Below are 19,758 nucleotides of genomic sequence, written 5' to 3'. Positions count from 1 at the left end.
TCACCGAAAGACCCAAAGAGTGAATTCCTGCAGTCACGAAAGCTTTAAGTCAAGATTTAAGTTGAGCAATTGTTAAATTACATCAGGACCCTGAATCGTGACATTTAACAAAGTTGTTGGGAGAGGGGGTGGCTGGAGTGAAGCGGAACAGGGCTCATCATCAGAATTATCATCGTCATCGTCGTCATCGTCGTCATCGTCGTCATCGTCGTCATCGGTTCCGTGGGGGTCGTGGGGGCTATTAACTCTCTCCGCAACTTGTGGACTTTAACGGTCTGCTCAGCGCCTGCCGTTCACCACCACAGCACACTTCCTTGGCTGGCCTCACCAATAACAATATTAGTGGTAAAGCCCGGTTTATAACGCGCTCCACCCTGCAGGATAGTGCCGCCTGGAGCACCATCAAACCGTTGCGGCTCCCTGCTCCTCCTCCTTGCTGTTGCCAGTAGTGGACTTGCACGCCCGTATCTCGTTCCTCACCTGTAACAAGCCGAGGCAGGGGTTTATGCAGCTGTTTGAAACCGGAATGTTTCGGCGGGCCCGTCACTCTCTCCGTTGTGAGACGCGGTCGGGGACTTACGCTTTGCTTCCAAGAGGTCGTTAGGGGTCCACATGACCCGGCCAGAGGCATCTTGAGCCAGCAACGCATTCCGTGAAAAGTGATTATTAAAGCAAACGCTGCGGGTGCTCTTTGTCGTTCAGCAGAACAGTCAGAAGCCACCAGCTGTTTTGGAATACATCAAACTGGGGGGGGTGGGGGGTGGGGAGGAAACTGGTGTGTATTCTGAAGGATGTTTGCCAAGAAGTGCATTGTGAAGCCAAATACACAAGGGCCGTTGTTTGTTGAGGCTGAATGAGCCTGGGTCGGGGCGGGCTGGGAGAGGAAGCCGTGGGGAGGTGGCTTCGTGTTCTTTGTTTGGCATTGCAGCCTCTGCGCAGTGGCACCTGGGGGCTCCTGAAGGGAACCTGTGTTCACTTCAATTCCACATCACTTCACCGGTTGGCAGGTGACTTGAACCTGACAGCGACACACAGATGGGTCCGTTGGTGCGGTGCTGGTTGAGGATTGGGGCACACGGACCAGTACTTGTTTGGGTTTTCGCGTGGCACCGCGTAGCTCTCCGATGTGTTTTCGGGTTGCGCCATGCGTTGTTCGGCACGATGTCCGACGTTTCGCTTCGACGTGCCGGCAGCGTTACAAACCCACAAATGCATCGGAGAGCTACACGAACACTCGCGGCGGCCGCAGGGAGCAGGTAAGCTGCTGCAATGGTTTGGCCGTGCCACTCGGAGAGCAGAGGGGACTTGCTAGCAGCCTCCTGCAGGACCTGTCGGAAAGGACAAGGAAGAGATGTCAGCCCGAGAGCAGCTGACTCATGATGATGATGATGAACGTAGCGTCTGCGACAGGCCGCAGCAGACGTTGTGCAGACCCAAGAGGTGATGAGGATAATGCCAAAGCATCAGACGTGCCCCCAGGACAATGGCGACGATGATGATGACAATAATTATGATGATGACGATGATGTTCATAGTGACAGTCCTCACCATAACCTCTACATCAGCCGCCCTCCTTCTCTCGGACGCAGTCGTTTCCTTGGCACAGTCCCTCGAGGCGGCAGAGGCCTCTGCTCTGACCTAGGAGTGATCGCTTCTCGCCACCAGGGCCCAGGGAGAAAGAGACTGACCATGCCAACCGCGATACCCTCGACCCCACCTCTCCCGACCATGGCAGCGCCCCGCAGTGCTCCGACTCTACCGCACGGTTCTACGCCTGCTCGAGCGCTTCAGGGTCGCGACGCCGAACATTGTCATCTTGTGCCATTGCGCTTCAAACTCGGTGACCCGAGTTCGGTTCCCGGCCACTGCCAGCATCCGTTTCAATGCGTGAACCGATCTCGTGTCCCGCCCTCCCACCAGACTTCACAGACCCGGACTGACCAGCGTGGTGAAGTATGGTCAAACAATTCCCACGATCGACACAGCGTGAGGACGCTTCCGCCTGATCGGTGGATTGGCAAGAGGCTGTGCTCGCCACGCTGCGACCGGTGACCGCGTGAGGGTGGCCGGGATCAGTGTGGGCACTGTACGTCGTGGTGGTGGTGGTGTTTGAGCCGTGATGCGGTCGCGCGGTGAGCCCCGGCGCCTTCCACCCCCGCGTGACCCAGGACGACGCCCCGCGTGCGCTTTGTCTCGGCAGGGAATTGTCATTGGGACTGGCGAGAACTCTGAGTTTGGAGAGGTCTTCAAGATGATGCAAGCTGAGGAGGTGAGGCTCGGCTCGCACCGCACGCGACGCGTGCGCTCCCCGTTTAGACCGGAGGTCGTTTGAAGGGATCTCGGAGGTAGCTCTGCAATAACCGTTTCTGCTGGGCCATTCTGGAACACGGAGGTCGCGGCGCTCTACCGGAGATGCGAACGGATCATTCGTCTCGTGACGTGACGCCGATGGTGTAATCGCGATCAAATTGAGGACAAATTAACACGTACAAGTCACGTGGTGTTGCTTTCTTGCATTGAAGGCCCCGAAGACCCCGCTGCAGAAGAGCATGGACCGGCTCGGCAAGCAGCTCTCCTTCTACTCCCTGTGCATCATCGGTGAGTGGTGGCTCGCACCAAGCTCCGCGTTGTGCTCCAGCGTCGACAAACACAACGCCGTGACTCTCGCCACACGCAGAGTGCAGCGCGCACGCGCTGTGCGTGTGTGACTGTGTTCGCATGTGCGGATTCGATTTCCGCTCACGACCACCAACACTAGTGGCGACTATCTGAACCAGTCCTGGGCCTCCCCTCGGTCGACTCAGTCTCGAATGAGTACCCGATGCAGTGGTGTGTTGTAAACATCGCCACTGGGGACACGCAGTTGGCCGGGCGCGGTGCTGGCCACCCACCCCCTCGTGTGACGTGTCGGCGGCCTTAATAGGTGGTAGCTAACAGCACTTCCCCCAGCGATCTGTTTAGGCTACAGGGAGATCTTTATCTTTCGTGTGCTTGTGCCCAGGTTTGATCATGCTCATCGGGTGGCTGCAAGGCAAGCACATCCTGGACATGTTCACCATCGGCGTCAGGTACGCTCGGTCACGCAATGGCCCAATTGTGGCCAGTGGCCTGATAGTGGTGGTGTGCAGGCGGTGGTGTGCTGGTGGGGGCCTGCTGGCGGTGTGTGTGGCTGGATGTCTAGTGGTGGTGATGTGTGGTCGTGATGGCTTGGAGGTGGGGGCAGTTGGTGGTTTTGCAGGGCAACAGGTGTGGGTTGGTGGGCCGGTGGAGGAAGTTGCTGTGGGGGCATGCCGATGCAGCATGGCGACCGTGACACTGAGGCTTGTGGTGAAGAGCGCGGTGGTGGCGCATTGCGCAGCCCTGTGGCGGTGTGCTGGTGATGGATGGGATTGGTACGGCGGTGGAGTCTGCGATGGCACGCTTCTGGGTGAGAGCGTGTCGCGGCGGCTGCGGCGCATGGTCGGCTTTGAGGCGAGCGACGCCGCTTGTCTCGCTGCAGCCTGGCGGTGGCCGCCATCCCCGAGGGCCTCCCGATCGTGGTGACGGTGACGCTGGCGCTCGGAGTCATGCGTATGGCCAAGAAAAGAGCCATCGTCAAGAAGCTGCCCACCGTGGAGACTCTGGGTACGACCCCGACACGCGACCCCGACACTCGACCCCGCGGGGTGCCCACGCTTAAAAATAAAATGCGCGCGATTGCCAAAAATATTGAGCTCCCTTTTTCGGTAAGTGTCTCCAGTAAGCCGACTCGGAGTGCAATAAGAACCTTTGGGAGCGTGCACCGTTGGGGAAGGTGAGAAGCGGGATTGGTGGTATTAAAGCGAGCAGCGTGAGTTGGTAACGACGCCCCCGCCGTCTTCCCGGTGGGTGTGGCTCTCGGGAGCACTGCTGCCCTTCTCTCGTTGCGTTCCTGTGGGAGTGTGGCCCCCAGCGACAGTGCTGAGCCAGTCCGCTCCCCCACGTGGCCTCATGTGACCCCGTGTGTGTGTGTGTGTCTGTGCGCCCCCACCCCCGGTGTCCACCGCAGGCTGCTGTACGGTGATTTGCTCGGACAAGACGGGAACGCTGACCAAGAACGAGATGACCGCGACACACATCTGCACGGCGGACGGGTTGCACGCAGAGGTGACCGGTGACCTCTCACCCGAGGGCGACCTTTATGCCGACCCGAGGCTGATCCTGGTGCGAATTGTGTGGCGCTGCGCGGCCACCGCTCGGTGTGGGAGTTGTGTAAGCGCGTGGTTTGCTGCGTGCGCTTGCTGCAGGTGACCGGCGTGGGCTACAACGTGGACGGGGAGGTGCGGGTGGAGGGGGAGATCGTGCACGGCTACTCCCACGCGTCCATCGCCAGCGTCGTCGAGGTGGGGGTGGTCCTCGCCACGTGCAGTGCTGTCCCACGTGTGTCTGTTTCTGTGTCTCTGTGTGTACATGATGTGGCGTGGAGCTGTAGTGCAGTGGTTAGCACGATGTGCTACGAACCTGGCGACCCGAGTGCGATTCCCGCTCACGTCTAACACCAGTGGCGATTATCTGAACCAGTCCTGGGCCTCTCCTAGGGCAACTCAGCCTCAAATGATTACTTGGAGCAGTGTGTAAACTTCACCACTGGAGAGAAAAATGCGGTCGGGCGTGGCGCTTGACACACCACTTACTAGTTTTTACCGTGCTGGCCTTCATAGGTGCTTTTGCCCCAACAGTCTGTTAAGGCCACAAGGGGTCATTGTTGTGCATCTATTATGCGCGTATACAATTAGATCTCGGTTATCCGTGAGTGGATCACTTGGGTTGGGGTAACCGTGCTAGCGCGAGCATCATATCGCCCCCATCCCGGTGGTGTAGCTATCGAGTGTGCAGGCGGTGCAACTGCTCTGAGGCCCAGGTTTTGGGCTAGGAAGAAGGCGGGGACCGTAATTAATTGCCCGCGCCAGGACCTATGCCAAGGCCCCTGTCCCGTTCATGGGGACGGGCTGCCCGCTCGTCCCGAATCAAGTGTGACCGGTGGGCTCATGTTCATAGCCATGTGGCCTGAACCGCGTGCAGGCCGGGTGCATCTGCAACGACGCCATCATCCGCAGCGATAAGGCCCTGATGGGGCAGCCCACGGAGGGCGCCCTGCTCGTGCTCGCCATGAAGGTGAGGCCACGGGGGGACGGCAACGGCCGCGTGACGTCCGCGACGTGGCTGTCGAGGGTGGGGGCGGTGCCACCGCACCCGGGCCCAGGAGCCCGAGGAGTCCAGGCCCCGGGTTACAAAGATGGGAGGGGAAAATTGGACGGATGACTCTCAATTAATTTCTGGTACCGGGGCCTACGCCAACCACCTTGCTACCCCACCGAGACCCATAGATTGATGTCGAGACCCATAGGCTAACATGGGGTGGTGCCTCGATTGGGTGCGCGGGACGCCGTGTGGGATGTCGCCGTGCGTGCGCGCGCCCATTGTTCTCCGGTCCCCTTGCCGCATTTAGAAGCCTATTTGTGGGTGATTCACTGCCGGATTGTTCCCAGAAACGCCGTTCCGTTCCCTGTTTCAGTTTCATTTATTAGATATAGCCCTGTGAGCCATGCGGCTCTTGACTCGGGTGCAACCTGTTTTGCCGAAGCAGAACGTGGTGGTGATGGTTGGGCACACGGTGACGCATTGATTCATTGATTAAAATAGATTTTTGCGCTCAGGATTGCTTATTTACAATTCATGGAAATTACATGTATGTAACACACTGCTGTTATATCCGAGCTCGTGGAGTAAATGGCATTGTGCAAACAAGACAGCTGCGTTTGACACATTACAAATGAGACGGCAAAACTGAGACCAGAAATAACCAGGCCTTGAGTCCACTCGTGACCACGGATCGTCACAGTTCATCGCGTCACATTGCCTAGTGACGGTGACGTTAGCGATTTTGGTGAAAATGACGACGGCGACGATTTTGAAGATGACAACGACGGCGTCGGTGATTGTGCTTCTCGCCCTGTCACGCGACGCCTCCGTACAGATGGGCCTGGCGGACGTGCGGGGAGACTACATCAGGAGGAGGGAGATCCCCTTCAGCTCCGAGCAGAAGTGGATGGCGGTGAAGTGCGTGCACAGGACAAAGCAGGTAACGCCACTGGCCCCCCCCCCCCACACGGCCACGTGTTGCCCGCACCCCTCCCGCCGCCCATCCCTGCTACGGATTAAAGGCACCGCGCACAGGCGTAGTTCAAAGGTCACACATTTTCCTTCACCCCGCACCTCCAATTAGCACGGTTGGCTACGTACGGTGCGAAAGAAGTTCAACGTACATTCATGCACTCGGCAGTGTGCAGCGTTACGGACAAAACTGTGTATCGGATGGGGTTAGCCTCAAGCTAGGTTGGTGTGAGCCGGGTGGCGGTGGTGGCTGCTGCTTGCTGCTGCTGCGCGTGGCTGCTGCCTGTGACCCAGGCAGCAGCAGCAGCAGCGAGGGTTGGTGGATCACCGCCACCGATGTTGTGTGAATCGCCCTTCTACCGGTAGGCGTCGAGGAGGTGCCTGTACCCTGGCGCGCCAGTAGAAGGCAGTACAGCAAAGTGGACGTATCGCCATCTGCTTCCATCTGTACGGGGATAGTGTTGCCTCCTCGCGCATGTGGGTTTTCTCCGGGTGCTACGGTTTTCTCCCACGTGTTTAATAAACACAACTCAGCATTCACAGGCTCAAAACATCTTCACATAAACGAGTAGATTAACAAGTTAGGCGAGTGCAAGGCTAGGCCACAGGGTTGGAGATAGATGGTGATGAGGGTTAGAGTGAGGGTCAAGTTAGCCTTATGTGAGGATTAAGTAGGCTAAGATGAGAGCCAAGTTAGGTTAGAGTTGAGTTAGCTGAGGGTTAGGGCTAGGCTAGACTTGGTAAGTACGGCGCCGTGGTGACGAGATCTTAACTCCCTTACCTCGTATACAGGAGGTTGTGGGTTCAATCCCGACCCTGACACCTGCTGTATATTTGGAGTTTGCATGTTCTCCCTGTGGTTGCGTGGATTTTTCTCCAGATCCTCCGTTTTTTCCCTCCACATTTATTTGGCTGCTATAAATTTCCACGTGATAAGCCACTTCTCGTTGAGCTATCGTTTGTGGCCAGGTCGCTTCTGAAAAAAGCTATGTAGGTCAGTGGGCCTTGCCTGGTAAGATAAAAATAGTTGAGTGTTAACTGGCGGTGGAGGTTCTACCAGCGGGTGGAGTGGCGCGCCCTGCCGTCGGGCACGCTGCTTGTGCAGTGTCGGGGCGCCGTGCCGACGGGCGCGCTGTGTGTGCAGTGCGGTGCGCAGGACAAGGCGGAGGTCTACTTCGTGAAGGGCGCCTTCGAGCGTGTCATCGACATGTGCTGCTCCTTCCGTGGCCAGGGGCACACGCTGCCACTGTCCGCCCAGCAGCTGGTGCTCTACAAGCAGGAGGAGACCTACATGGGAGCCAGTGGCCTGCGCGGTCAGCCACCTCCCCCCCACCCCCAACCCCTGCTCCCCCCAATTTCTCGGTTAAACAACGTCATGTGTAAATACCGGCCTCAGGCATCATGACGAAGATGAGTGTGACTGCTCTCTCAGCACAAGCAATGCTGGATGAAGGCCACCTCAAGTCGTCGCTATCTCAAGTGGTCATTGGCAGTGACTGGGTGTGCTTTAGAGTCACGGAGAATACCTGGGGGTTACCAGGAACAACTGGCACTGACCGCTAGTGAATGAGAGTGCGTGTAAGCGACTGCGAGTGACTGCGAGCGACTGTAGGTGTCTCGGAGTTGCCCTTCGGCGTGAGCGGCGGGGCCACGCTGGGACTGAGCGGGCTGTGGGGCCTTGTGTCCCTGCAGTGCTGGCCATGGCCTCGGGGCCCGAGCTGGGCCAGCTGACCTTCCTGGGCCTCGTGGGCATCATCGACCCCCCGCGGCCCGGCGTGCGCAAGTCCGTCGCCATCCTCGTCTCCTCGGGCGTCTCCGTCAAAATGGTCACCGGCGACTCCATGGAGACCGCCGTCGCCATAGGTACGGGGGCGACGGGAGGCCGCGACGCCGCGCCGCTCGCGAGGCCGCCCAGCGGCGACCGGTGCCGGCCGGCCGGCACAAGCGAACGTACGGCGCGGACAGCGGCGCCGGCGTCCGGGCGCGTGCGTGTCCCATCTTAGGCGCGCGGGTTCCGTTGCGCCGCGGTCCGTTGTGGAGACGGAGGTCCCCTCGTGGCCGTCTCGCTGACCGTAGCTTCGTGATTTTCGTGGCAGCCAACCGCCTCGGGCTGTCCTCCAACGGCGGCGGAGCCGCCATCTCCGGGGAGGAGATGGACCTGATGGAGACGACGCAGCTCTCCCAGATCATCCGCAAGGTGAGGACGAGCACGCGTCCCTCCCCCACCCCCCGCCAGACCGACACCCCCACTCCGTTGCTGCCAGAGGGCCACCCTCAAATATTTAGACGACCGATAAAATTAGAAACACATGCAACGTGTTACGTGTGGGCGCGCTCAGGCAGGATATGGCGCTGGCTGGGATAACGATAGGGTGGCAGACGAAGTATAGAACGTCTAGCGTGGAGATGGAGCACTGAAATCGGCTCGTCTGCAGGTGCTACGTGGATTCGTGACGGCTTGGGGAGGTCGTCATCCAACAGTTATATTTTATGGCAAACACTATATTTTAATGTTTCAATAATGAGTATTGTTAACGATAATAATCCTGACACGACAGATGCACGAAATATCATAATTTCTACACAAACGGTTTTGAATTCCCAAATTGAATGGCTGTCCTTGAGTGGAGTCAATTTGGCCGCTCCAAAATTGACTGCGTGCGCCACTCCCGCCAGCCATGCGTCGCCCCTCTCTCTCTCTCGATGTGCGACGACGTCCAGCGTGTCCGGGTTTCCCACGGCCTCTCTGTCGCACGCTACCGCTGAACTCGGCCCCACGTGCTCTTCCTCACGTGGAGCTGTTGAGGGTTTATCGGTTAAAGGTGTCGCGGTGTGTCTCTTGCGTAACACGTTTAGCCTGTCGTCCCTCCACTGGTGGATGAAAAGCTCTCCACGCCGCGTCGGCTCTGGGGGTTGCCCAAGCGTGCTCTCTGGTGCCCGGGACCGGGCGGGTCGCACTTGGCTCGCCACTGATGTTAGCCGTGCATCGGAATCGGAGCTTCGGTGCCGCCGTCGCTGATGTTAGGGGTGTCGGGGCGTATCAATTCATCGGTGAATATCGAATCTTAATCTCACGACGATGGCGATCGGGAGTTGAGTGCTGAAACACAAGTACAGTATAGGATGACCCGCAACTTTCAGATAAAAACCAGCACACAAAGGACTTAGCTGGAATATGCAAATGCATATTGCTCTGACGGCTACCTGTCGGCATCCATACCGGTACTCAATATTTCCGAGGAAAAACGCGTGTCGGAAGGCGTTACAGAATCCATGCGCGTGCGTGATTTTTCTTCCTTGATTGTGAATTGCGTTCGCCTTTGTTGTGCTGCAGGTGTCCGTGTTCTACCGAGCTAGCCCCAGGCACAAGCTCAAGATCGTAAAGGTAATTTCAGCCTGCACCCTGTGCCATGGGCCCAGTCACGAGTCCCCTGTGCTCAGTGCCCAGTGCCCATTGCTCACGGCCCAGTGCCCAGTTGTTGCTTGTTGCAATCGCAGCTCCTGGTGACAGCGGCTCCTGGGCCACCGGCTGTCCGTTAGCCGCGTCTCCCGTCCCCCGCTGGTTGCTTCGTGGCACGTCAGTGGACGTGCCTGGCGCACGGCTCGCGGCGGCTCGGTGTTCCGCTCTGCTCGTTACCCGCTGCCCCTACGTATTTTAACGTGCCCTCGTTTCTCATTACGAAGCCTAAGCGTCGCATCGCACCGGGCCAATTATACATCATTGTTCGTGGATGCTGTTTGCTTGGACCCCGACTCTGCAGACGGCGTTTTGTTGCCAAAACGTTTTGCATTTTTCCCCCCGCGGGGCGAGCGCAGCGGCACAGAGATCTCGGGGCCGGCGGCGCCAGGTGAGAGGGTTTCCGTCTGATGGGAATGCCTCGCCGCTTGCCCCGCGCCTCATTAAAGGGACGCGCGACCCGAGAAACAAACAGCGCTAACCCCGCACGCGACGCGTCCGTGCCGCGCGCGTCGGCCTGTCGGGCGAGCGGCTTTTGAAGCTCCGTTAATGAGGCAGCGGAGTCGTAAGTGACGTGCGAGCTCGTCGTTCACGGCCCGTAGCGCCGCGACCGCCGAGGAGGCGTTTGGAATGCTCGCGCCGTCGTGCCGCCGACGCTGGCTGTGACGGAGCCCCCGGCGCTGGCTGTGACGGAGCCCCCGGCGCTGGCTGTGACGAAGCCCCCGGCGCTGGCTGTGACGGAGCCCCCGGCGCTGGCTGTGACGAAGCCCCCGACGCTGGCTGTGACGAAGCCCCCGGCGCTGGCTGTGACGGAGCCCCCGGCGCTGGCTGTGACGGAGCCCCCGGCCGCGGCGTTAGCGTCGTTCTGTCGCTGTCACGGCTTCAGACGGTCCGTTGGGCAGACGGGGACGCGCGGTGCGGTTCTGACACGTACCACGTGTTGACGATGCAACGATCATCGCCTGAACTTGACGTGGTGATTTTCCACGGCCAATGTTTAGGTGCGGGGGGGAGGGTCTTAGGACGCAAATTAGAACACATCATTCCTTGGCCGAACTAAAAAAAAATCAACGGCTGAAACTGCTTCTTACGTTTGCAATGCTGGCATTGGATTGTGGGTATTAATCTGTCATTTATCGTTTATACAAATGATAAGCTCGCATTACGAACAAGACGGAGCAGATGAATAACGATATAAACGAGTCGGTGAGCACGAGACTCGGACGGCGACCCCCAGATGGCGATGTCCCACAGAATCTCTGTGTCACGGGGCCTCGTGAGCAATCTCTACGGACGCAGCTGCGTCCCCGCCTGGGTGCGTGCGTGGATCGCGATTGTTTCCCTGGCGATGATTACTCCGCAAAAATACTCGGCACTGTAGGAGTGGCCTGGGCCACTCCCGCGCGCCGCCAAACTCGCCGCTCCATCTCCACGGTCTCGCACGGCAAACGTCGCCGAGTAAGCGAACAGTGCGTACGAGACGGGATGACATCGGGGGGAAAATATTAAAACATTTTATGAAACACGCGCAGCAGGTGGGGACCCTGCCGCAGTGTAACGGTCGGCACTCTGCGCTTGCAGAACGTCGCCGATTCGATCCTCCGGCGAGGAAGTTGACCTGGCGGGAAAGGTTTATGAAATCTGCCCGCCGACCCGCAACTGTCGGCCCATCAGTGTGTGAATGGGCGCTGGGAAAAGGGGATCGGCAGGTCACGTGCGGTGGGGCAAAGTGTGGGTATTTTTCCGAGAAGTCTGACGAGCGTGGGAGTGTCGGGGGAAGGGGTGGCGAGCCCCTTTACCGTCGCGCGGTGACGACGCGGGCGGCGAACGTTCGGCCGACTGACGGGCGGGCGGCTCTCCGCGCCGGGGCCCCGCAGGCGCTGCAGAAGAACGGGGAGGTGGTGGGGATGACGGGCGACGGGGTGAACGACGCCGTGGCGCTCAGGGCCGCGGACATCGGCGTGGCGATGGGACGCAGCGGCACGGACGTGTGCAAGGAGGCGGCCGACATGATCCTCGTCGACGACGACTTCTACACCATCATGTGAGCGCTCGCCGTCTCCGTCCGTCTGTTTCCGTCTCCCTGTCCTCGCATGCGTCCCTGTCTGCTGTCTCCCTGTCTGCTGTCTCCCTGTCTGCTGTCTCCCTGTCTGCTGTCTCCCTGTCTGCTGTCTCCCTGTCTGCTGTCTCCCTGTCTGCTGTCTCCCTGTCTGCTGTCTCCCTGTCTGCTGTCTCCCTGTCTGCTGTCTCCCTGTCTGCTGTCTCCCTGTCTGCTGTCTCCCTGTCTGCGGTCTCCCTGTCTGCTGTCTCCCTGTCTGCTGTCTCCCTGTCTGCTGTCTCCCTGTCTGCTGTCTCCCTGTCTGCTGTCTCCCTGTCTGCTGTCTCCCTGTCTGCTGTCTCCCTGTCTGCTGTCTCCCTGTCTGCTGTCTCCCTGTCTGCTGTCTCCCTGTCTGCTGTCTCCCTGTCTGCTGTCTCCCTGTCTGCTGTCTCCCTGTCTGCTGTCTCCCTGTCTGCTGTCTCCCTGTCTGCTGTCTCCCTGTCTGCTGTCTCCCTGTCTGCTGTCTCCCTGTCTGCTGTCTCCCTGTCTGCTGTCTCCCTGTCTGCTGTCTCCCTGTCTGCTGTCTCCCTGTCTGCTGTCTCCCTGTCTGCTGTCTCCCTGTCTGCTGTCTCCCTGTCTGCTGTCTCCCTGTCTGCTGTCTCCCTGTCTCCCTGTCTCCCTGTCTCTAGCCACCTTGTGCAAGCTTCTGTCTTTTTGTATCTGAGCCCTTGCCTGTGTGTGACTTTCCCAGTCTGTGCTCCCATCTCAGTCTGTCTCCCTGTCTGAGTCTGCTTTCCTATCACAATCTAGTTCCTGTCTCTGTCTAAGCTGTCTGTCTCTGTGTGTGAGTGTCTGTCTCCCTCTATCCAAGTTATTGCCAGTGCGTGTCTTTGTCTCCATTTGCTTTTCTCTGTTGTTGTCTCCGTGTCTCAGTCCGTCTCCTTGTCCCGTAGTCTTTCTGTTTGTCTGCCTCGATCTGTCTCTTGTCCGTCGCGGTCCGAATCCCCGTTTGTCGTCTCCCCGTCTCTGCGCATTACTCTCTCAGTCCGAGTGCGTGCGCGGTTCAGTCCGTGTCTGTGTCTCAACAACAACACCAATTTAAATGTTATACAGCAGCTAAATATAACCGCCATCCCAAGGGGCTTCGCAGAAGTGATGGCCTAGGGGAGCTGGGGGTGCAGGGTTCAGTGCAGGGAGAGAGAGCAACACCGCGGCCCAGTGACAATAACAGTGACGACAGCAGTGACGACAGCAGTGACGACAGCAGTGACGACAGCAACGACGATGAGCCCCCATGGACAGCCGGGGCAGCCAGGGTAGCACCGATGAGTGGCAGGGCCCAGGGCTCTGTCTGTGTGTCCTGGTGTCCCTTATCTTATAGCTGTGTGCACGTGTGTCCCTGGGTCAGTCCTAGTCTCTATGTACGGCGTGTGTGCGTGCGTGTGCACGTGTCCGTGTCCGTGTCTCTGTCTCAGTGTGTTTGTCTCTGTCTGTCTGTCTTACCCGGTGCGTATGACGTTGGTCTCTGTGCCGTGCGCTTGCCCTGCAGGTCCGCCATCGAGGAAGGGAAGGGCATCTTCTACAACATCAAGAACTTTGTGAGATTTCAGCTGAGCACGTGAGTCATGTTTGTTTGTTTCTCAGCAGACACGGGACGCATCTGCAGACGGAACGCACTGTCAGAGGGTGGTCATAATTCAACGAGATAAATGCCCTAATTACGCGAACACGAATTACATTTTCTGCCGGTTCCCGCACAGCTAATGACTGATGAGTCTGTTTCGAGACGTCCGTGGCCAAAACATCGCGATCCATCAGCTCATCTTGCATTCTTCATCTGCGCTTCATTAAAATAACAGAGTACCTTGACAACCTCCAATCTCGCGCAAGCGCTTGCAAATCGTGCACGTTGCAACTTAATCGCGTGGAACAGCAAGTCGCAAAACTCCTCGAGCTAAAAATACAAAACGTGCGAAATGGAAAGCGCCACCGTTGTCGTCGTTGTTGTTGTTGTGGATCGCGGCGTTTGACATCGCCGGGGTTGGACGTACGTCGAGCGCTTTAAAGTCGTGTAATTTATTTTGCGCGGCCTCGTTTGCGGGATGACCTCTCCGCGCCCGCCCGCCCGTCCTCCGAGGCGCCGCTCCAACTTCATAAATAAGTGCCGCTCGCCGCGGCCGCCCCGATCGTCACGTCGACGAGGGCAGGGGTCGCGCGTGATGCCGGGATAATTGGGTGCGGTAATCGACTCTGAGCAGGTGGCGCAGCCCACGCAGGGCCGACCCCGGCGCCACGCGCGCTGCGCCCGTCGCTGGAGGAGAAAGCGTGTTTAAGGAACGAGGGAAAAAAAATCCTCTCTCTTTGTTTTGCGCCGCTCGGTTTAATGAGGGCGGTTTTGCCCGGCTGGGCGTCTCGTTTTATCCGTCATATTTACCGACGGCTAAACACGGCAGAGGTCGCCGCCGTCGTCATCGTCAGCCGTGATCGGTCCGCTGTTGGATGAAGGCCTCTTAAAGCCGTCACCGTCTCGCCGCGATCCTGCGCTGTGACGCTCCGACCAGCACCTGCGCACGAGCTGATCTCATTGCTCCATCTCTGCAGTCGATGTGCTCGCCGTTGCATTGTCTCAAGTGCAGGTGCTAGAGGGATTGAGACCTTACAAGCGACGAATAGCAGTGGATCGTTGTTGGCCGACTAGCTATGACGACGATGTTGACGATGTTGACGATGTTGATGATGCTAATGGTGACGGTGACGATGCTGACGGTGAGCCGTGCTTTGCAGGAGCATCGCCGCCCTGACTCTAATCACCCTGGCGACGCTCATGAACTTCCCCAACCCGCTCAACGCCATGCAGATCCTGTGGATCAACATCATCATGGACGGGCCGCCCGCCCAGAGGTACCTGCCCGCTCGCTCATTCGCTCACGTCGCGGCGTCGCCGGCGAGCGAGACTCTGGCCGCGCGTCACGACCGGGCCGATCCCTGCGGGGCAGCTCGGCGGAATTCTCTCCCAGTGTGGTTTCAGTTCCCGGACTCTTGCTTAACGCCCGCAGTGACGTGGGCACATTGACCGTGGAGCCCGCGTACACCGGTGTGTTTTTGGGGGGAGCTTTTAGACGCCACATAAGTCCGCGTCGCGTCGTGTAATTGTATCGGCTCGCAAAGATTTCCATGGAGAACAGTAAACTCGCGTTGAGACGCATGGACGTGCATATAAACAACATTGAGACTCGTAGAAACAAACACAAAACACACTGACACACAACGTGAAACACTTGCGTTGCCAGCACCGCGTCGACTCGGTGTACATGTGATCACTACGTGCCGTGACCCTCGCAGCTAAGACAAAGGTGGGGGGGGTTGGGGGGGGTGGAGGACCGCCGTACCAACATGGTTGAGCATTACTTTACTCTACGACTCCACATTGTGTTGTAATTGTATGCTTGTATTGTGTATTTGTATTGTGTAATTGTATTGTGCAACGAGCGTGTATTTGTTGTTGCCGATGCAGTCTGGGCGTAGAGCCTGTCGACAAGGACGTGATCCGGCAGCCTCCGAGAAACGTCAAGGACAGCATCCTCACCCGCAGCCTCATCTCCAAGATCCTCATCTCCGCCATCATCATCGTCTCGGGAACCCTCTTCGTGTTTTGGAGGGAGGTGAGGGCTTGCCTCGGAAGTCTACGGAGGCGCGAGCGCGTTTCCTTCCAGTCCCCATCCATCTGCGTGCGCGACGCTGGCCGTGCCGCGGTTTACGATCGTTGCGCGCGGGGAGCAGGGTGCTACGCACCCGTGGCGTCTCGCATAAATCACGTCGCTCCCTCCCAGACCACGCTCCGCTCGTAATCAAAATTAACCGTCGTTAATAACGGCGCGCGCGTAAATTGACGACCGCGTCGGCAACGGTGCGCCCCCGCCGCTCGGAAGGTAACGCCGCCGCTCCTCTCGCCCTGCGCGGATGCAGCTTCAGGACAACATGATCACGCCCCGGGACACCACCATGACCTTCACCTGCTTCGTCTTCTTCGACATGTTCAACGCCCTGAGCTCGCGGTCGCAGGTTACCCAGCGCGGACTCCCCCCGCACACACACACACGGGGGCTGCGCGTTAACCGCGCTTGCCAAAAAGATAATCGGTGAAATGTTTTTACGCGCGAGCTGGTTTCATTACCGGCTGCTGTTTACTCATCGAGGGTCAGCGGCTCTGCACAAACACTTTTTAAGAGGCAATCAACACGGCCACGCTTGCTGCGTGAGGACGCATCGTCGTGTGTTGGCAGTTTCTCTCGCATTATGTCCGCACAGATGGCCGCACAATCAGCTTAATAAGTCACTTATTTAATCCCTTTCATTTTCCTTCTCAATAAAATCCCACTACTTTCTGGACAGTGAGAATTTGTGGGAAATCTTCTTTGATTTACAGAGGATTGTGAGAATATAGGGGCCAGGTTTTGAATTCCTCGCTGAATATTTTCTCAGTGAGGCAAGATTGGTGTAGGTGGCACGAGAGAGATAGAGAGAGGGGGGGGGGGGGTATGGTGGGTGCGGTGTGCCGGCGAGCGGCGGCTCTTGACGCGACCGTCCGTGCCGCCCGCAGACCAAGTCGGTGTTCGAGAGCGGCTTCTTCAGCAACCGCATGTTCTGCTACGCGGTCGGGGGCAGCATCATGGGGCAGATGGCCGTCATCTACTTCCCGCCCCTGCAGCAGGTGTTCCAGACGGAGAACCTCAGCGCAGTGGGTAAGAGGATAGCGTGGCGGTGCCACCGCCGTGCCTGCCGCCCCCATCTCCTACCGCCCGCCCTGGTGGCATGTCTGTGTGTGTCATCGTAGCGGGTGTGTGTAGCTATGTGATGGTGTGTGTGGGTGTCAGTGTGTTGGTGTGTGTCATTGTGAGTCTTTGTGTCGGTGTGTTGGTGGCGTGTCTGGTCGCGTGTGTGTGTGCGATGACATGCCTGCGCTGTGCGTATCTGACTGTGTGTACGTGTTGGCAATGTGTCAGCATGGTTGTGTGTGTGCCCGTGTGTCGTTATGTATGTTGGTGGCGTGTCAGGCTGTGTGCGTGCGTGCGTTTGATGATGTGTGCATCTGTGTGAGGATCAGAGGCGCAAAAGGGGCAGTTGCTTTCTGCCCACCCCCTCCACCACGACGTGTCTCAGCAGCAGCCGTCATTTCTTCTGAAGCAGTTTTGAAAAGAGAGTTTGGAAAACATATTTCCAACTTAGCCCTCTTGGCAGCAGAACAATTTGCCCCTCCGAAGTGCTTAGCCGAGTGTTCCACCCGCATGTCGCCTGCCATCGTTGTTGAAAGAAAATCTCGGTAATTTTAATAATTTATCTCCGCCGCCCGTGGCGTCCCTGCGGCTTAGCAGAAAGCAGCATAGATGAAACCTCTCCCCTCCGCTTGACTCGCGGGGAGGGGCGCTACGTGGCGTTACGGTTTCAGAGACGTGCGTACTTTTAATCAGCTTGCCATGCTTGCGGTATTTTAACATTTTGATATTTGAGATGACAGCTCATCCTCGCATTGCCGCAAGCAGCGCTATCCCGGGCTGGTAGTGGTGGCAGCAGATCAACGTGCGCTCATCTGGCTGTAAATAAGAGCCACACTGTTCATTACTCCCAGGACCAGTTGTCTATCGCATCCCTTTTTACGAAAGAGTGGTGGTCCCATTGGTACCTGCCTGAGTTCGAGAAAAATTAAATCAATAATTCGTTCGTTTATTGTTTGCGCGTGCGTGTGTGTAACTGTGTATGCAGGCATGCACATGCGTATGTGATTGTGTGCATGTGTGTGCATCTGCACATGTGGGGAGCGGTCTTGTAATGGTTAGCGCACTACGAACCCGGTGACCCGAGTTTGATTCCTGCTCACGGCCAACACCGGTGACGATTATCTGAACCGGTCCTGGGCCGACTCAGCCTCAAATGAGTACCTGGTGCGGTGTGTAAACATCACCACTGGGGAGACAAAGGCGGCCGGGCGTGGTGCTGGCCACCCACCGCCTCGTGTGCCGTGCCGACCTTTCCAGGTGCTCGCTATTGGCACTTGCCCCAACGGTGCGTTAATGCTACAAGGGAGATCTTTGTCTTTGTGCGCTCGTGTTGACACTCCCTCCAGATCTGCTCTTCCTGCTGGGGCTGACGTCGACCGTGTGGATCGCGTCGGAGGTGATGAAGGCGGTGGAGCGGAGGAGGTTGTTCTCCCGCAAGCACGACGGGGGGGGATCCTTCCTTGAAGTGTGATCCCAGCCGGCGGGGTGGAGGGAGGTGGGGGGAAAGTGGGGGGGGGGGGGGGGCGGTGGTGGGGAGGCCGCGCGCCGGTGCCGAAGACAAAAACCTCGCCGCGGACGACGAGGGCCGTGCGGCGACCTTGGCCGGTTTTGAAACAGATTTTACTTTTATAATGCTCTTATTTTTTCTCCTTTCCCCGCAGTTTTCTCAAAGGGACAATGCTATTACGTTTTATTGCCTTTTCAAGTGGTGATGCTTTCGCACGCGCGGCAGTATTTGTTTGGACGGTCCTTGCACTTGGTTTGGCTTGCTGGCATCATCATCGCGTCGTGTGGAACGCTCGTCTCAGACGTGCGCACTCCGTGTTCCTTGCCGTCGTCGGTTTTTGTTGTCGCGTGCGCATGCGTGCGCATGCGTGCGCATGCGTGCGGGGGCCTCTGTTTTGCGGCCTCGCGTTTATTTTTATTTTCAATCCCACCGCGTCGCTCTCAAAATAGCCTCCGCCTCGTCCGCCGCAGTCCGGTCGACGTGGCGGAAGTGTCAACGCTGGCGGTGACCGATCGTCCACCTCCTGTCCACCTCTTTCCCGCACGGCGACCTCGGCCGTCTCGTCATCGAGGGCCCAGCGCTCCGGAGCCGAAGGCCGCGGGGCGGCGAGCGCCGAAACCGGCCGAGGGTCATCGTCGCGCTGCACGCTCGGAACCCTGAGAGCAGCTTCCAAAGCGGGGACAACCACTTCTGTTGTTTATTACGCCGTCGCTGGCCGCGTTCCGTTGACTTCACCGTTGTATTTATTTCACCGCCCCCTCCGGAGGAAACGCACCCTCCTGATCAAGCGTGCGTATTTACGTCGCCAAAGCAATGATGCGAGTCTGTGCCGTTGTCAAACCGATTAAGTGGCGCGGTGTTGTTACATCTCGTGTTCGTTGTTAGTGTGTGTGTGCGTGCGCGTGAGTGGGACTGTGTTGTGGCATGCTCGATGTGCAAGCCGCTGAACCGTGCGGCCCTGCTCCCGTCGTGGAGCGGAGACGTTGGGCCGTGCGTGCGTCGGGCATTGTTTGCCGCGGTCGTGAGCGGACACGCGAAATCAAAAACTGCTCTTTAAGATAATTCAAAATAAATGCAGCTCGCGCCTTGCATCGCTCCGGAGGGTTCTTTCAAGCAATGTCGCTCGCAGTAGGAAGTGCTGCTGTCGTCTGTTTCACCGTATTCCCTGTAGGAGGTCCGCTTTGTAACGCGTAGATGGCGGCGGTATTACCCTGCGGTATTTGACTGTGTTTCGCTCACCCTTATCCATTCACATTTGGCAGTTTTTAATACCTGTAATTATAGTTGTATCATAGTGAGGAATTTCGGGGTAATGTATTTTCTGATAATTAAAATTATTTGATCCAAGAACGTGCCACGTCCTGCGTTTAATTTCACTTGGGGATCTTGTCGCCGTTGCCGGTCATTCTCTCTCCGCTGCCGGATGAAGGCTTGTCCGCTTGCCGGTGTGTGTGTCTTTCCCCCTCTGGTCCTGCGCGCAACCCCATCTCGCTCCTCCGCGCTCGGGGACTTCGTCGCGCCGTCTCGCACTGTAGATTTGGAGCTCGTTTTTAATTGGCCGTTGACTGCTCGGAATTGACATATGGCTAACGCACTTTGCTAGCAGCAATTAAGGAAGCCCTTGCAGCTCCCGGTGGCGCGACTTGGCACGAGCGAAGAGCATTTTTCTGGGCTCTGTGCCGTGCCTGCCGCGGGACGCCACGGAGAGACCCGCGCGGAGTCGCTGCCGAGTTTGCCGGGCAGATGCCGCGCGTTGACGTGCGGTGACTCCATCGGACTTTGCGCAAGCCGGCCGCGTTTGGTTCGTGGGGCCGCAGCAGAGACGGAGAGTGGTTTAAAAAAAAACTCA

General features: G+C 58.0%; 1 protein-coding gene across 3 annotated transcripts in view; it reads left to right on the top strand.

Annotated features, from left to right (window-relative positions):
* ATP2C1 (ATPase secretory pathway Ca2+ transporting 1) overlaps positions 1 to 19,259 on the top strand; it is a 41,174-nt gene extending 21,915 nt beyond the window's left edge. For all 3 annotated transcript variants that reach the window (XM_078863944.1, XM_078863942.1, XM_078863943.1), the window contains exons 9-27: positions 2,201 to 2,269; positions 2,523 to 2,598; positions 3,002 to 3,068; positions 3,500 to 3,624; positions 4,028 to 4,125; positions 4,266 to 4,361; positions 5,041 to 5,133; positions 5,996 to 6,100; positions 7,277 to 7,445; positions 7,825 to 7,995; positions 8,229 to 8,329; positions 9,467 to 9,517; positions 11,467 to 11,633; positions 13,177 to 13,245; positions 14,412 to 14,528; positions 15,142 to 15,289; positions 15,594 to 15,689; positions 16,228 to 16,369; positions 17,749 to 19,259. In XM_078863944.1, the coding sequence (XP_078720070.1) occupies positions 2,201 to 2,269; positions 2,523 to 2,598; positions 3,002 to 3,068; positions 3,500 to 3,624; positions 4,028 to 4,125; positions 4,266 to 4,361; positions 5,041 to 5,133; positions 5,996 to 6,100; positions 7,277 to 7,445; positions 7,825 to 7,995; positions 8,229 to 8,329; positions 9,467 to 9,517; positions 11,467 to 11,633; positions 13,177 to 13,245; positions 14,412 to 14,528; positions 15,142 to 15,289; positions 15,594 to 15,689; positions 16,228 to 16,369; positions 17,749 to 17,873 (2,085 nt within the window). In that variant the 3' untranslated portion in view covers positions 17,874 to 19,259. The remainder of the gene's footprint in view (positions 1 to 2,200; positions 2,270 to 2,522; positions 2,599 to 3,001; positions 3,069 to 3,499; positions 3,625 to 4,027; positions 4,126 to 4,265; positions 4,362 to 5,040; positions 5,134 to 5,995; positions 6,101 to 7,276; positions 7,446 to 7,824; positions 7,996 to 8,228; positions 8,330 to 9,466; positions 9,518 to 11,466; positions 11,634 to 13,176; positions 13,246 to 14,411; positions 14,529 to 15,141; positions 15,290 to 15,593; positions 15,690 to 16,227; positions 16,370 to 17,748) is intronic.
* Positions 19,260 to 19,758: the final 499 nt, after the last annotated feature.

Source organism: Lampetra fluviatilis, chromosome 17, assembly GCF_964198595.1.
Source record: "Lampetra fluviatilis chromosome 17, kcLamFluv1.1, whole genome shotgun sequence".
NCBI classification, from domain to species: Eukaryota; Metazoa; Chordata; class Hyperoartia; order Petromyzontiformes; family Petromyzontidae; genus Lampetra; species Lampetra fluviatilis.
This window is presented reverse-complemented; position numbering and strand designations above follow the sequence as displayed.